This window comes from Lutra lutra, chromosome 11 (assembly GCF_902655055.1).
Source record: "Lutra lutra chromosome 11, mLutLut1.2, whole genome shotgun sequence".
In the NCBI taxonomy this organism is placed as follows: domain Eukaryota; kingdom Metazoa; phylum Chordata; class Mammalia; order Carnivora; family Mustelidae; genus Lutra; species Lutra lutra.
Genome location: NC_062288.1, coordinates 1,540,994 through 1,558,422, shown reverse-complemented (window position 1 = coordinate 1,558,422; position 17,429 = coordinate 1,540,994). Strand labels below are relative to the sequence as shown.

At 54.0% G+C, this 17,429-nt stretch overlaps 1 protein-coding gene across 3 annotated transcripts in view; it reads right to left on the bottom strand.

Moving 5' to 3' along the window:
- The window catches only part of OGDH (oxoglutarate dehydrogenase), a 50,911-nt gene that overhangs the window by 15,323 nt on the left and 18,159 nt on the right, over positions 1–17,429 (bottom strand). The window contains exons 3-6 of one of the 3 annotated variants that reach the window (XM_047694589.1): positions 16,850–17,041; positions 15,456–15,546; positions 9,777–9,821; positions 1,846–1,961 (exon numbers count right to left, since the gene is read on the bottom strand). In XM_047694589.1, the coding sequence (XP_047550545.1) occupies positions 1,846–1,961; positions 9,777–9,821; positions 15,456–15,546; positions 16,850–17,041 (444 nt within the window). Of the gene's footprint in view, positions 1–1,845; positions 1,962–9,776; positions 9,822–15,233; positions 15,337–15,455; positions 15,547–16,849; positions 17,042–17,429 lie in introns of all 3 variants that reach the window. The other 2 variants (XM_047694591.1, XM_047694590.1) reach the window with 2 other exon arrangements.

Below are 17,429 nucleotides of genomic sequence, written 5' to 3'. Positions count from 1 at the left end.
CGGACTCAGGGTTACAGGGCCCCGGGTCGTGTGTTGTTTTTCTTGTTCTTGGCTCAGTCCCCAGGAAAAAAGGCCAGGCCTTTCCCGGGGCGGAGTCTTAGCTTCTCTGTCTAGCGAGACACAGCGTGAGGCAACACGAAGCCACACCTGCCCCAGCTGCTCCCAGTGGCCAGAGCCCGCCTGCAGTCCCAGCGGCTCACGCCAGCAACCTGGTGTGCACACACGTGTGTTAACGCACACACCATGGTCAGCAACTTTGCCCAAATACCTGGAAGCTGTGAGCATAGCACAGAGGCTGGGATGTGGGCACCCTGGGGCTGGGGGAGCCAGAGCCTGACTCCTGGGCTGAAAGTGAGAGCCATCGGGCTCTGGCCCTCCAAACGCCGGGCTCAGGGCCATGGGGACCAAGGTCGAGGTCAAGCAGGGGGCTCTGCACAGCCCCACTCTGCTCTGCGGGAAGGAAGGTGCTGAAGGTACCCCGAGGAGGGGGCCAGAATGCCCGGAAGGTTTCTGGCTTGGGAGAAAGGCTGAGCTCCCCACTGGAGACTGTGTAGGGGTAGGGAAGGAGGGGCAAGGGCACTGTGCCAGCTCTCCTGCAGACCAGTCCAAGCTCTGCTTTCCAGAAAACACCAGCCCCAGATGCCTGGGACATCTGTGGGCGGGGCTTAGACCCCCTGGGAACGTGACACGGACAGGCTTATCCGGAGAAGGATTGGTCTACAAGGGGTGCTGTTTCTGGGGTCCAGACCAGGGGAACCCCTAGCTCGTTACTGTCCCAGAGAAACAACATGACCATGGGGTGAATTTACATTTTTCTAATATGAATGAACGAACTCTCAGACTCTATTTGGTTAAAGTATCAAAACATTCTCTCTCTGGTACTTAAGTCACTCAGATATTCTGCATGCTTCCAGAACTCAGTGGCCCCAAGGGGCTGCTGGCCACACTGGACAGAGCGGGTCCACACACTGCTGTCAGTGGTGAGGCCAGTGAGAAGGGAGGAAAAGGATGACACTGGTTCTGGGTAGGTCCACTGGGTAATCCTGCCCACCCCTCCCCATCCCTCCCCGAGGCCCACACCCCTCCTCACGTCCACACCATCATGTTGGCACGAGGTCTCCAAGTGTCCTCATTTCCCTAACAGCCCGTGGGGAAGTGATGAGGGCCAAGCTGAAATACTGACACCATGGGACGCTCGTCACAAGTTAAAGACAATGTCCCCAACAGACACTCAGACTTTTCTAGGCCACCACAGCCACGAGTGACGCCAGCAATGGGAGCATTCTGACCAGACCCCACCAGCTGCAGCAGGTCCCCCTTCATCAACCCCCGAGTCCCGGACTGGGGTATGAGCAGAGTGCTGGTGCCCGGCTCAGAGAGCCCCGCTTCCGGGAGTCGTGCAGCTGGGGCTTGCCAGGAACGCCAGGTGCTGCCCGCGGTCCAGAGTGTGTGTGCCTCGCAGCGCGCTGGGCGACGGCACGATCCCTTCCGGGGAGCCCCGTTCCAGAGTTCTTGTTTCCTCCGTGTGTCTTACTGGGTAGCGTGGGCACTGACACCCCCACCCTCTATGGATGAGGGGCCGGACAAGGCGGGAACCTCCACGCCGGAGATAAGCTCCCACGGGACCCAAATGCACAGAGACACTTTCTCCTCTGTGGTGGACGGTAAAAATAAAAATGAATTTTTTTTGAATGAATTTTTACCTACAAGAGAGCAAAAAAGCTCCCCTTTCTTACACTTTTAAATGAGAGGGTCCCAAGAGAAATGACCACCCCGTCGGGAGGCCCTGTCAACACGGGCTCGGGCAAGCGCACACCACTGCCGTGGCCGCCAGCGCGCGCTCACCTCCAGCCGCCGGATGATCTCCCGCAGAGGAAGCGCCGACTCCTGCCCCCCGATGAACGTGGTGGTGGGCAGGTGGAAGACCTTGTCCAGGTCAGACTCGTCCAGGCCGTAGAACCCTGCAGGGTGAGGAGAGACGGGCACAGCCACACAGAGGCCACAGTTTATGGAAAGGGGAAGGGATTCCCCGGAGGAGAGAAAAGAGAAGAGAAAAAAATTCATAAAAATCTCTGATATACATGAAAATAAGTAATAGTTTACAGCCAGAAACACACACTTGAACAACAAACAGAAGCCGAGAATCTTGCCAGCACCGCAGCTAAACAAGAGTAAATCCGTGTTACGCGTGTGTCAGTCCTGAGCACCGTAATCCTAATTCAGAAACAGAGGCACTGCGAGGTCCCAGACACACAGATTCGACTTGGAAGGCACTGGTGAGTGGATCGGAGAGCAAAGGAGAAGTATTCAGGAAGGAGCACAGGCAGAGACTGAGGAGCTGGCGTGGGGGAGCCCTGCGTCCTGTGTGAGGACGGGACGGCAGCCGGGGGATGGAAGCAGGGGAGACGGCCGCCCCCTCTCCGATCCACCCGTCTGCACCCGTCCTGCACGGGGTACTCAGCGGGCCCCCCGGCCCCCGCTAACACACATCCACGGACTAGCCACCAGCATTTCCCGCAGTGCCCGCTACGCAGGCGCCTCCTCCAACAGCAGATCTCGAACTGACCCAAACGCGGGCAAAGGGCTCCTTCTTGGGCACGATGGTTTTGTTTCCTGTCACAGTGACTGTCATGGGGAAGAGGCTTGGAGGACTGCCAGGCGACAGAGCAGACTGGGCTCCCGCCAATCCTGAGAGCTCATGCCGGTGGGGGTCACACCAAAATACCGGACACCAGCAGGCCGCAGCCCAGGACACCCAGCTGCCAAGGTCACACTCTGTCCCGGTTTTGGCCTAAACGGCGATGGCACAGAGGGCCGGGAGCCAGCCTCGGGCTGTGGCAGGCAGAACCCAGGAGATCTTGTATCTACAGGCCCTACTCCAGGGCCGACACCCTGTCAAGGTCACCGGTCATGGGGGGACCAGGAAAGTCCAGGTGTTCCCATCCAAGCTGCCATGGGGACCATAGCCCTAATGCATTTAACACTTTAGCACACATTTTTTAAGTCTTAAAAGCAAATTCTATTTCCCAAACCCTTTTGGCTTTCTTGAAACAAACGCAACCTGGCTAGCTTTTTCATGTGGGGGCAGTGTCAGCAGCAGTGGCTTAGGGAAAGGCACACACCCCTTTCCTGCTATTCTATCCAGAATGAGGACAGGCCACCACACAGGTCTGCTGAGGCTCCGGGTGCTCACCGGCTGGCTGGTGGTATTAACGGAGGACAGCCAGGATCAGGTGGGGGGCATTTCTCCCAGATGATGAGAACAGGCATGCATACTCTGTTGGGAATGCGCTGATCGAGAGAGCATCAGCATGGCAGGACCCACCCAGCACGCGCGCGGCTCCTCGCCCTGTCAGTCTGCACTGACCAGTCCCGGGCTGTCCGAGGCTACGTTCTTCAGTCACAGAAGAAACTGACTTTTGGACACCTGCTTCTGGGAAGGTGGAGCAGACGTATTCCTAACTGTGTCCCACGAACTGCAACTACAAAACCCAGAAACCAGAGGTAAAACAAACGCGGTGCAGAAGAAGGCTGACCAGCCAACAAGGCCCCCAGATCTCCTTCTGGGCTCCCAGACCCCAAACTTGGGGCAAAGAACAAGCAACCTGAGAACTCTTCCAGATACAGCCAAAAAGAGCCCCAGTGAAAGCCACTCTCTCTAAGGGGTCAGGAAAGGGGCCGCAGAGCAGGGCCGAGAATTCAGACAATGACCGCTCTATTCTGCCCAAACATGCAGTACACGCTGCAGCCCAGCCACACCCCTGCAGGCTGTGAGGAACACCAGCGTCCAGCTCCATCCCGGGGTTTCAGGGAAGGCCCAACAGGGAGCCCAGACTTTGCTCCCCAAGAAGGGGATGCACCAGCCCACTTCCCCATCCCAGCATCAGTGGAGTCCGTGGGCACTGGGGCCCCTCCCTCCCATGGCAGTGTTGAGACAGGCCCTGCTGTAACAGACATCGGGGTCTGATTCCAAGTCTGATAATACCCAAACATCACGGTTTCCATAAAAGAATCCCTCACAGCAAGAACCAGGAATCGCTCAGACTGAATGGGGAAAGATAACCTACAGACCCAGCTACCAGCAGCACGGACACTGGAACTACCCGCTTGGGGCTCTCCAGCAGCCGCCCTCAGACACTTCAGTAAGCCCTCAGTGGGCAACTGAGTGTCTACAAAAACCGAAGATGCAGAAAGGACCAAATGGGAAAGTCTGAAACTGCAAAATGTAATCACCCGAATTAAAGCGGGCAGGTGGGGTAGAGGGCAGAGGCAGGGGTCAGAGGACCAAGGACCCTGAAGACAGAACAATAGAGATGAACCAATGTGAACAATAGAGAGAAATGAAGAAAGCCTTGGGGACATGGAACATAAAACAAAAGCCTTCATGTTTGTGCACAAGAATCCCAGAAGGGGAGGAGGGAGAGGGAAGATGAAAAAAGGGACCTGGAAAATAATGGCTGAAATGCCTAAAATATGGCCAGAGACTTCAACCCACAGATGGAAGAAGCAGGGTGAACCCCCAGGAGAAACCCAAAGAAAACCACGCCAAAACATGGCATAATTACACTGCTCAAAATTAAAGACAAAGAAAAAATCTTGAAAGCAGCCAGAGTAAAAGGAGGGAGAAACCACTTGAAGGCAGAGGGTTTCTCATCAGGAGCCGGGGTGCAGGGGAACACGGGTGCACACTTTTCCAGAGCCCCGTGTCCGGGGATGACGCCCTTCAGGAACGAAGGGGAAATGGAGGCATTCTCAGTTGCAGGGAATGGAAAGAGTCTGTCACTTACAGGAATGGCTACAGAAAATTCTCTACAGAGAATGGAAGTGACATCAGAAGGGATCTTAGACATTAGAGAGGAGGAACATGGAATAAAAGAGACAGGTTAATAAAGCAGACTTCCCTTCTCCTCCTGGGTCTTCTAACTTAGGGCTGATGGTTGAGGCCAAACTTATGCCACTGTCTGATGTGGTTCTAAACATGTAGAGAAAGTATTTAAGATAATTTTATTTTAAACGAAGACAGTAAAGGGATAGAGAGGGAGGTACACTGTCTACACTTCATCTGAACTCATAAAGCAGCAATACCAGTAGATTGTGATGAAATGTAGATAAAGAATATCATACCTAGACAAGCACAAAAAAGGCTGAAAGCAACTAATAAAAACACAAAAATATGACCAAAAATACTATATAAAAATAAAAATGAAATTCTAAAATATAGGCTTAAAAACCCATCTGAAGTCAGGAGAAAGAGGGCAGAAAAATGAAAAAGAGAATAAACAGAAAATAAAGAGCAAGATTTTAGACTTAAGCCCCAGCATATCAATAATTACATTAAATATAAGTGATCTAAATATACCAACTAGAAGACAGAAACTGGAAAAATGGATTAAAAAAAATAAAAAAGCACCCCACTAGATGCTTGTCTACAAGAAATCCACTTCAAATACAATGACATAGACGGATTAAAAGTAAAAGGATAGAAAAAAATAAAAATGTAAACACAACCAAAAGCAGAGGTAGCTGTATTATTATCAGATACAGTAGACATCAGAGCAAAGAAAATTACTAGACACAGGGAATAGCATTACATGATGACAGGTCAATCCACCCGGAAGACAGGAATCCTAGCTGTGCATGCACCAATGATGGAACTACAAATAACGTGAACCAAAAACTGAGGACAGGAAGGAGAAACACACAGGGGTGCCTGGGGGGCTCAGATGGTTAAGCGTCTGCCTTTGGCTCAGGTCATGATCCCAGGGGCCTGAGATTGGGGCCCCACATTGGGCTCCCTGCTCAGTGGGGAGTCTGCTTCTACCTTTCCTTCTGCCATTCCCTCTGCTCGTACTCTCTGGCTCTATCTCTCTATCAAATACATAAATAAAACCTTAAAAAAAGGGGGGGGAAGGAGAAATAGAGAAACCCACAAGTATAGTTGGAGACTTCAACTTTTCTCTCTTGAAGAATTCATTGAAAGAGTAAACAGAAACTCGCCAAGGATACAGGAGTCAACAACCACCGACCAGCAAGCTCTAACAGGCATTTACGGAACACCGGACCCAACCACAGCAGAGTACACCTTCTTTCCAAGTGCCCTGGGGCATATGCGAAGACAGACAATTCCTGGGCCATAAAAACTCCTCGACAAGTTTAGCAGAACTGAAATCATACAGAGTGCATTCTCTAACCAAAATGGAATTAGACTAGAAATCAGTAAGACAAATAAAAGGAAAATCTCCAAATTACTGGAGATTAAACTACACACTCCTGAATGATCCATAAACGACGGAGGACGTATTACAGAGTATCAACACACTGAACTGAATGAAAATGAAAATATGATACCAAATTCTGTGTCACAGCTAAAGCAGTTCCCAGAGGAAAATCTCAGCAGTAAACATACACATTACAGAAGAGGCAAAGTCTCAGGGTGCCTGAGTGGCTCAATCACATAAACGGCTGACTCTTGGCTTCAGCTCAGGCCATGCTCCCGGGGTTGTGAGATCAGCTCTGGGTCAGGCTCCATGCTCAGCACGGAGTCTGCTTGGAAGTCGCCTTCTCCCTCTGCCCCCCCCCCCCCCCCCCCCCCCCCGCGCAACAGACATTTGCGCTCTCTATCCCCCTCTCTTTCTAGATAAATAAAATCTTAAATAAAACAAAACACTAACAGAGACACAAATTACAGGTATCAGGAACAAAACAGGGTAGTGATACAGACCCCGCAGGTATCAACAAGATACTAAGGGAATCCTGTGAACCACCCTCTGTAAGTACACTTGACAAGTCAGATGAAACACAGCATTCGGAGAACAGTACCAATGGCCATTACTCGACTCGGGACAAAACAATTTGCAACAGCTCTACAACCATTAAGGACATTGAATTTCTAAATAAAAAGCTTCTGAAAAAGAAACACCCATGTGGTCTTGTTGAAGAAATCTACCAAATGCTTCAAGAATAATTAGCACCAGCTCCACATAATCTCTTTCAGCATAGAAAACAAAGAAGGAAAAAAAACCCCAACCACAATAACTCATTTTATGAGGCTAGAACTACCTTGATACAAATAGCAAAGGCAAATGAAAAAAGAAAATTACAGACCAACATCCCTCATTAATATAGATGCAGGAAATATGTAGTTGCAGCAATATTTAAAAAGAATTCAGGACCGTGACCAAGTGAAGTTTATTCCAGTGATACAAGGTTGGTTCAATATTTGAAAATCAATCCGTGTAATCCGCCATACTATCATGTTAAAGAAAAATCATCTGTGTCAACAGATACAGAACATTTTCGCACTTCAAAATAAAAACCAGCAAAAAAATATGAATAGAAGGGAACTTTGTCAACTTGAAAAGAACATCTATAAAAAAATCTATAGCTAATACTAAATTGGTGATGAAAGACTGAGAGCTTTCCCCCTAAGATCAGAAACAAGGTGAAGATGTGCATTCTCAGCACTCTTACTCAACAGTGTTCAAGATTCTCGCCAGGGCAATTAGGCACGCAAAGGGAATAACAGGAACATAGGTTAAAAAGGAAGAAATAATTGTTCCTCTTGTTAGATGACATGATCCTCTACACAGAAAATTCTACAGAACCTACCCAGCCCCCCGCCCAAAAAAAAAGTCCTAGAGTAAGTGAGCTCAAGTAAGGCCACAGGATAAAACATGAACACAAAAATCCACTGTATTTCTAGATATTAGTAATGATATGCAGACACTAAAATTAAAAAGAAAAAGAATCTTGGGTATAAATCTAACACGACATTTCCAGGACTTACACATTGAAAACTAAAAAAAAAAAACTGGTGAAAAAAAAAAAAAAAAAAAAAAAACGATCTAAAAAACCAGACAGGCATACTAGGTTCATGGATTGGGAGGCAATGGAGTAAACATGCCAGTTCTCTTAAAAGGGTCCGTAGATTTAGCACTGCTGTCACCAAAATGTCAGCAACTTGTTGTGTGAACAGAGAGGCCTTCTCTCAAACTCATCTGAAAGAGAAAGGCCCTAGAACAGCCACAACAGTTCCGAAGCAGGAAAATAAAGCTCAGTAGTTAGGGTAACCAAGAGTGACAGTGGTGGGGGAACAGATACAGAGACTATAGGAAAGGACTGAGAATCCAGAACAGATTGGTGCAAGTCAACCCAACCACTTTTGACAAAAATGCAAAAGCAATTCAACAGAAGGAAGACAAACTTTCCAGGTGTTGGGGCAACCGGACAACCACAGCCAAAAAAAATCCCCCAAAACCAACAAAAAAAAACCCCTCAACCTAAAATTCAGGTTTTATACAGAAATTAACTCAAAATGGATCATAGATTTAAATGTAAAATGCAAAACTGGAGAACCATTAGAAAAGTACATAGAGGGGTGCCTGGGTGGCTGAGAAGGAGAAGTGGCCAGCAGGATTTCAGCCGAGGTCACGATCTCCGAGTTGTGAGACAGAGTCCGCCGCTGGGCTATGGGCTCTGCACTCAGTGTGGATATTCTCTCTCCCTCTGCCCCTCCCCCCACGTACACTCTCCCTCTAAAATAAATAAATACATCTTAAAAAAAAAAAGAAAGATACGTAGACGAAAATCACTGGATTCTTAGGTTTGGCAACAAAAGCACAATCCATAGAAGGGAAAACTGACAAACCAGACTCTGTCAGAATTTTGAACTTTGCCCAGCAAAAGACCCTATTAGCCAAAGAACGGGAACAATGCCAAGGTCCATGAGTGAACAGTGACGTGTGGGGCACCCACGGGGAGGATTCTGCTCAGCAAGAAGGGACAAACCAGTGTTACAAACCCACCTGGCTTGAACCCCCGAAAAATTGGGTTGATTGAAAACTGCCAATTCCCAAATGTTACACACTGTGGTCCCATCTGCATAATGTCCTTGCTCTGCCAAAAATGCTCCAGAAACGGAGCCCAGGATCGTGGTTGCCGGGGCTAAATGGGAGGAGGATGGAGGGAAGGCGGGTGGGGCTAAGGAAGGCTACAGGAAGGCCCCGACCGGCCTGGCCAGCACCCTGGTGGGATGCGCTATGGTCACCAAGACGTCACCACCATGGGACCGGCCTCAAGGCACGAGGATCTCTGCGAATTCTTATAACTGCCTATGAGTCCACAGTGATCGCGAAACAAAAAGTGTCATCAGAACTGGGGTCTCACAGCTGTGGTGAGATGGAGGAAAAAGAGAACCGCCCAGGACCACCTGGCATGGAAGGAAGACTGGCCACGGGGGGCGTGACAACAGGCAGATGGACCCCAGCCCTCACTCTGGATTCTTCAAAGTGTTTTGCCCAGAACCATGGGTCACGGAGGATTCCTTACGTCCTGAAGTAAGTTTCTATCAGTCAGTGCTTTAGTTGTCCCTCAAACGTGGGAAGATCAACAGAGAATCTCGTCCCAAATGCCCCGGAAACAGAACCAGAAAGAATCCAGAGCCCAGTCGAAGGTACAGCACGGAAGGTGGAGGACAGGGTGTGCCGACATGCAGACGCCACGTGGCCTCCGCCCCCGCTGGCTGGGCAGGAGCTCCAGGCCGCCTGCGCTGGAGAGCTCAGCAAAGCAGAGGCAAGACACACAGGAGGGGAGAATGGACGGAACAGAAATGACACAGAAGTGGCGCCCCCTGCTGGGTGACAGCAGAGTGACGGGACAACGCACGTGAGGACAAGGAACAGTCAACTTTCCCCAAATGGCATGCTGGGAAAAGTTGCACATCCTGCTCAAATGAGGTCCTCAGCTCCCAAGAGGTGAAGGGCGCGTTATTTTCCTACCTCCTACGGTTAGCATTCGGAGTCGTTCCTTGAACACTGCAAGGTCTGAGAGGCAGAGTGAGGTGGCGTGGGTGAGCGCAGAAGGAAAAAGACAGCGAGAGTTAGTTCCAGACCGGGACATCCCAACCCTGCACCGTCACCGCGGTCACTGGGGGGGGTGGGGGGGGGTGGGGGGGGGACAGACACTGCCACACAGACAGACACTGAAGGGGAACAGGATGGGGCTTGGGGGGCTGACAGCGACTGGGTGCATGTGGGAGCTGCTCAGGGACAGCCGGAATGAGGCGTGCCCACCGGAGGGAAAGGCCGCTTCCTGCACCGGGAAGACCTCCTTGCCTCCCCATCCTGAAGGAAGGGCTGACACAGCGCTCTCCTGGGGAGTCGAACCCACCCACCTAGCCCACTTCGGGGTGACAAAACTAGGGGACAAAAATGGAAAGGCCTAATTTCTAGCAGACCGTCCTCAGAACCAAAGCAGCAGGTATGGACCAGACCCTAATTCTGATGGGTTCTGAAGGACAGAGGTGGGTCCTTAGTCCCACCTCAGCGACAAGGCAGAACCAGGAGGGAGCTCAGCTGCGCAGGACCGCCCAAGGGCTGCCCGTGGGCCTCCTGCGGCAAACGTTTCAGGGCCCTGTACCATTCCTGGATGCCTTCTGGGCCACTGGTGAAAGCCAGGGTGTCCATCTGGGCACACAAAGCACTTTCCTTCTCCTGTCCCTGGTGCCTCAGGAGCATGAGCCCGGGGGCTGGGGTCGGAGAGGGTCGTGGTGGCAGAGCACGCAAGGACTGGTGGCTGAGTGGTGGGGGGCGTGCTCACGGTCACCAGGAGTGCAGAGCCCCCTCCCCCTCTCCCGTGGGGACAGCAGCACACAGCAAGGACCGCAGAGCTTGGTGGCTCTTAAGACAACAGATCATCCAAGTTCCGCACAGAAGTCTGGACGCTTTGCTTAAGGGCAAGAAGAAAGAATGTTCCTTTCTGTCCTTCAATCCTCAGAACCAAGACAAAGGACCACGCTCCACCCCAACAGAATGGCCAGCAAGCCCTGTCTGTTAGAAACTCTACAGGCCACACGAGGAATGTCTTGAAATGCGGACGTCCATTCACTCTGGGTACTGGTGGATGCTTTCATTCTGATCTGTACTTCCTGGAAGAACTAAGAGAAGACAGGCACAGCCAGTGCGCGTGTGTCGTCTGCAGAGAACACACGGGAATCGCTGCGACCCACATGGTCCTTCCGGATGTGCGCGCGACACTGCGGGAGACAGGAGCGCGTAGGATTCCAACACGGTGGCCCCGCGCTGCCTGGCGTCCGGGAGGATGCCTCCGCGTGACATGACCCCTGTGACCTTGGCTCGGCATGAGCCCGACCCCCAGCACATGGCAGCCCACACAGTCAAGTGAACTGCTCCATGTCGCTCCAAAATTAGGAAAGCTAATGATCAACTCTATTTTTGGTTATTCTCCCCAGACATCAAGGGAGCAGAAGTGGCTGTGGCAGACACGGAGTGCTCTAGAAGGACAGCAGGATAGCACAGCCCCGGCCATGCCAGAACAAGCAAACCCACGGACGTGGTCAGAGTGGTGCTAGGATTTTTTGGCTTTTGAATTGGCCCCGTGCCACAGGCACACCTTGTTCTATCGTGCTTCACAGATACGGAGCTTTTCTGTTTTACTCCTGTTTGGTTTTTTTTCAACAAGTTTTAGGTATTTACAACTTTGTGGCAGCCCTGTGCCCAGCACACCCACTGGCCCGTTTCTCCAACAGTATTTGCTCACTTCCTGTCTCTGGGTCTCGTTTTGGTAACTCTCACCACATTCCTGACTTCTCTCTCTTAAACGCTACCTGCCATGGTGCTGCGATGGGATGACTGCCCAACAGCTCAGAGGACAGTGAGAGTGAAGGTGCACACAACATCGTTACCCAGACACGGTGCTCACGGTGACAGAGGTGTCTCGGGAAGTGAACTTGACCAGGAGCCCCAGACCAGCAAAGGAGAGCCAGCGCAGCCAAAGAGCGAGCCCCTGGAGCTCCTCGGTGTCCTGGGGCACCCGGGTTTCCTCCCTGTGATCTACAGAATCTGTTCCAGGCTCCCCTGTGTGTAGAAACCTCACATCACACTAAAGGGCCGTGACCTCTGTCACCGTGTGCAGCACGCATCTACCCAGACTGCAAACGCCGGGACATCAAAGCTGGAGTCTAATTCACGCGCTGCACGTGAACGTGGGACACGGGTGGCAGGTCAATGGGACCTTTCTGCACGTCCCAGACCAGTGGAGGGTGGTGGTGGCTCAGCTCCTTCCCATGCGAGCAAAACGAACGTGCCTGCCTGCATGTGACACGGGTGTGACTACGTCCAGTTTGTTTGTGGTGGAGACGGCAATGATCCCGATCCTGCAGGACTCAGTCTGGAGCTCTCCATCAAGACCCATACCCCGACCCTAATTTAGGGCCAACCAGGTAGGCCTTGCTAGGAAACCCGAACCCGTCTGGACCTCCCGAGGGATGCGAGGAGGAATGTGTGCCCAGGCATCTCGAGTCTGTGCTCCCCACCCTCCTCCACGGGTGTGGGTTTGACAGGAAAACAGGGTACAGATCTGAGGCCGCGTTTCTGGGGCCCGGCCGGAACCTGGCTACTGACAACACACATCCTGGGAAAAAGGCGTCCCCATTGCTAGTGATCGTCCACCCAATCACAGGCCAGTGGAGAAACTGCACAAATGCTGGTTTAAACTTAAAATCTCAATGACAGTCATCAGTCCTCGAGGTTTCTGCCGCACCGGTGGCAGCCGGTATTTCTGTGTGTGCATCTGCTGGTGACCCCAGCATCCCAGCCACCCAGGAGCCCTGCACACCCGCCGAGTCTGCTGTGACAGGTAAGAGCCTGCCCGTGAGTTCTCTCTCCAACCATTACTTCGGGGGCCAGGAGGACGTGTGTGACGTCAGGGTAGGGACTTAGGTCTGCAATTCCCAACCCTCTCCAAACCAGTCAAAGGCCAAGACCTTAACGGTAACTACTTCACACAAACACCTGGGAGCACATAGCCCTGCTCGCACTGCAGACCAGCGTCTGCGGCCCTGGAGACAGGCGGCCGCTAGCCCTGGGCTCACACGCCTGCCCACAGATGCCCCTCCGCCCACCTGCTTCTCCAGCAGCACAGCATGCTCTCGGACGTGTGCAGAGCGAGCATCTCCCGAGCCTGGGCTCCCCACAAGAGGATGGAGAAACTGTGCCCGCACCCCCAGGGAGAAGGGGAGGTCAGCCCGGAGGGTGCACGAGGGGACACACAGGCTACCCTACTCCAGCCGCAGCTCTGGGGCTCCCTCACCAACCAACTCGGGGGTGGCCCCGAGCTGCTTGCTCTGTCCCTCGGTTTCTGAATTCACCTCCTTACCAGACGGCCTGGCAGCTACCGGACTCAAAAGTCCGCTCGGAATCGCACTAGCTCGCGGCTCTGCGGAGCGTGGGACGCTCCAGGCACTGTTCTAAGAAGTCCGATTCTCAAACAGCCTCACAGATGAGGAGGTGCGACAAATCCTGAGCCGGGGTTCTTGCCAGGGGAGCTGGCTCTGAGGCCAGGCCCGTGACCTACCTGGCAACGAGGGGCATGGAAGCACCCAGAAGTGCCCATGTGCACGAGCAGCAGATGCGCTGGGCCGGCTGTTTTCCTGAAGACGTGCACGCACCAAAGGTGACACGATTCAAGCTAACTTTCCTGCAGGTTCACTATTTCCGTTTTTTACACCTCAAGAAAGAACTCATCACACCCATTTCAAATTCTCAGGATGAAATTGCACTTTACTCTGCAGAGCAGGGGCTGCCCCCTGACTTGCTCCGGGCAGTTCTGAAGGGCTCCTGGCCAGGAGAGGCAGCAACTCTTCCTCAAAGGAGCCCAGGGGGCTCTGGGGCCACGTCTGTGTGGCTGTCCTGGTGCACCACAAACGCTTGGGGACACTACTCTAGGAGAGTGAGGCCACGGTGGCTGGGAGCGAAGTGGGAAGCATGACAGAGGCCCTGCTCCCACTCCTGCCTCTGCCCTCGACCAGCACCGGGACGGGGACGCTGGAGCATGGCCAGGTGTCCCAGCCTGCCCGGACTAGCTGGGCTGGGAGCGTCGGGGGACCTCTGATCAACTCTGCCGGCGCCTGTGGGCTGCGGGTCTGTCCTGCCCTGACTAGTCTCAACGCGGGACAGAGCAGAGCCTCACACCCCGCTCCCCAAAGTTTGAGTGAGAGTGCAGGACCACCAGAGCGGCGCCCACGTAACGAAGGTGCCTATGTGGTGCTGCGGTTCGGGGCAGGACAGGCCGCCCCCTACCTGCTGTGCCCCCTTCCTGTCGGAATGCCTCGAGGTGTCGTGGTGCCAGAGGCCCTCACCCCTCTCTGGAGAGAGGCACCAACTTCAACACCTGGGGGGCCGCCGAGGGGCTTCAGGACAGGCGAGCACAGGTTGCACGGGGCTGGGGTGCTGCTGGGGCTGCGAGGGGAGGAGGAAGCGAGGGGAAGCAGCCCCGGCAGCGTCCCTCCAGTGAAGATGGCAGGGACAGACCGCTAGCTAACACGGACCCTGGAGCCGACGCTGTCTGAAACCTCACCTTACACGGCTGGAGCCTGACCACCCACACCACAGCCCAGCGACGTCTACGGGTTGCTGGGGCGTCACAGAAGGTTAGAAACCAGTGCTCGAGGAGGCGAGTTCTGTCCCCTCGCGGAGAGCAGTGTTAGGCAGGTAGGCAATCGTGAGTTTTATTAGCATGCACGGTGCGTCTGGTGGACACCTGGCCATTTCCGGATCAGTCATCTCAGCACAGGTTAGCGGCACGGTGACCGAGAGCAGATTAACTTGAGAAAGCAACCGCAGGGTGAGCCCAGCCGCGCCTACGTGTGCTTCGCGGTGGCAGAAGAGGTAGCGGGGACGCGGGGCAGCAACTGCCCGAGCGCCACGCACCTCCCCGCGCACCGGGATGCCTTCCAAAGTTTCCTTCCTCAGTGTGATCACCAGCGTTTGGGAATCGACACCCAGTGCACAGCGCACTCTGGAACTCGCCCGTTAAAGGCAGGTCGTGCCGTGCGCCAAGAGCACAACATGTGACGATAGTCCAGAGTGAGGCCGCGTCAGGCAGAGGCCGTGCCACACTGGGATTTGGAAACCGAGCCAGCAGAGCTGGCCTCTGGCACGTCACGTGACCCGACTGCCTGGGAGGTCATCTCTCGGTGTCACAAACTGGGTCTGCCCCAAGTTGTACTCTCCAATTTTGAGACTTAGACAATTGAGCTCACAGAGTCTCAGTGAAAAGCTGGGATAAAAGTAACTTGCCCCAAACCCGCTAAATTTCAAGTGATCAGAATGAAGGAAACTTAAGAGCCTCTCCCTTCCGTCTGAGGACGTCCTGGCCGTCACGGCTGTGACCGGAGCAGCTAAGCAGCGCGGCGCTGGCCGCTCCCAGACCCTCACCAAGTTTGTCTGTGGAGGAGATAATGTCAGCGGGCACGGACGAGTCCAGATCGGCGTCCAAAATCCCCAGGGGGTCCAGCTGCGCTACATGGTGCCCTCGTATCTACGGACGGGCCAGCGAGGGAGGGGGACACACACAAAAGGACAGGAGAAAAAAAAGAGGGAAGGGGTAAAAAAAAAGTAAAATTACATTAAAATTAGCATTTACAGATCAATTCTCACCCACGTTTGAAGAAACAGTTACCGGAGCATCATCAAAATTTACACAACTAATTCCGAGAGGATCAAGTTTTGCAATGTGGTGACCCCTGACCTGGAAGCAATAACACAAGCAGTGGTTAAGCAGGACCCGCGGGCTGTGGGGGGGGAAAAGTCACACTTGGTCAAACCTTAACCCAAAATAACAAAATCAGTTAAAAGAAGCCTTCGAATATTTTATCATGAAAGTGCTCTTGTGCTTGTAAACAGAGATAAACTCGGGTCACAGTGAACTTGGCGGTTCGGGGGATCCTTGAGTTTCCCTGGATAAACCAAGCGGGGCCCGCTGGGGGCTGACTCCCACGTGGGGCCGTGTAGCTCAGCGCACCAGCGCCCCTGAGGACGGGAGCGCAGGCCGCGCTGAGGGGCACAGAGGCTTCAGCATCTGATGTGAGCTAAGAAGGAGAAGGAGGAAGACAGCCCGCCCAACCTCAAGCGATGGCTCCCTGGCCCAGGGCTCTGCTAGCAGTGTGAGAGCGGGCGGCCGCGGAGGGGACCTGGGACTGCCTGAACTTAACGAGGCTACACGAGCCAGGCAACGGTCAGGAGCCACCAAATGCGCCTTCCTCCAGAAACGCCCACTGAACAACACTCCAGAGCACAGGGCCGTGCCGGCCACGTGGCTCGGGGTGTCTGTCGACTTGCCAGGACCCACTGCCCGGCCCCATGCCACCTGCCCTGATCCGTGGCGTCTCCTGGAAGTGCGCCCAGAAGAGCCAAGAACTCCATGTGATCCACAGAAGAGGTGGTGGCAGGGGAGCCCAGGTGCCCCGGGACCCTGGAAGGGAACCCCCAGACCCGATTTCTCCTCCTGTCCTCAGAGCTTTTCTCAGAACCGGCGTTCTGGTCTGAATTCTGGGCTCTTCCCTGCCGGGTGGAGAAGGATCGGGGAAGCCCCGCGTGTCCTGCCCACCAGCCTCTGATGGCTAACTGGAAGGCTCCAGGACACCAGCCTGCCCTTCACCCCCGCTCACGCACCCACGGGCTCTGCTCTTATCCCAAATTCCACGGGTTCGTTTCCTCCTATTGTATGTGGGTGCTGGCGACTGAGAAGGGGGAGCACCCCTGCCGGTCCCTGCTCCCTCCCAGTGAGCAGCAGCCCCCTCGAGACCCTGGCAAGGACCGTTTTTCCCTGCCCACGAATTTTTCTTGTCAACTTATGGAAAGAAACAGGAGCTATCTGCAGGGCAGAGGCTACAGGTGGCAAGGACGTGCTCAGGCAGGGGCAGGCTGGCTGTCCCCGGCTCCTCTGCTCTGAGTACGGTTCGTTTCTGCCTCCCTGGGCTCCTGGGCAGGGACAGTGCACTGGCTCCAGGACATGTCACTGGGGTGTTGGTAGCCGGCGGGCGCAGCCTTACCTGGTAGGCTCTGATGAGAGACTGCACGGCCAGGTGGTCCTCCACCAGCTTGTCCACGTTGGGCTGCGCGTCCACCAGCGGCTGCGCTCGCGCCATGGCGGACAGGGAGCCCAGGCTCAGGGGGAGCGGGCTCTGGTAGGCGGTGCCTGGCGGCGCTCCAGCATTGGTGTTTCGGAAAAAAATGTCCCATGACTAAAGACAAAGAAGGAACTCACGTTACCCCACGGCTCACCTAGGATGTAGGACTCAATTTTAGCCCCAAAGAGCAGTGATCCTGGCAGGCAAGCCATGTCCCGGTTATATCCGCCCACCGGCAGGCTGGCTGGGCCAACTTACTCCTCATCAGACGGCATGACCGCACCCCTGCAGGGTGGGGGCCCCGGGATGCCCCTTTCCCCCGGCCCTAAGATGCAGAAGATGCGAGGCGGCCCTGCCATCAAAGCCCCACAGGCCCAAGGCCGCAGCACTCCAGAGCCGTAACGACTGCTTCCACGGTGTGCGGCCGGGATGCAGGGAACAGAGACCTTCCTAGCCCGTCTGCCCCGGCCCAGGTATCTGGAAGACCGGCGCTCCTGGCCCT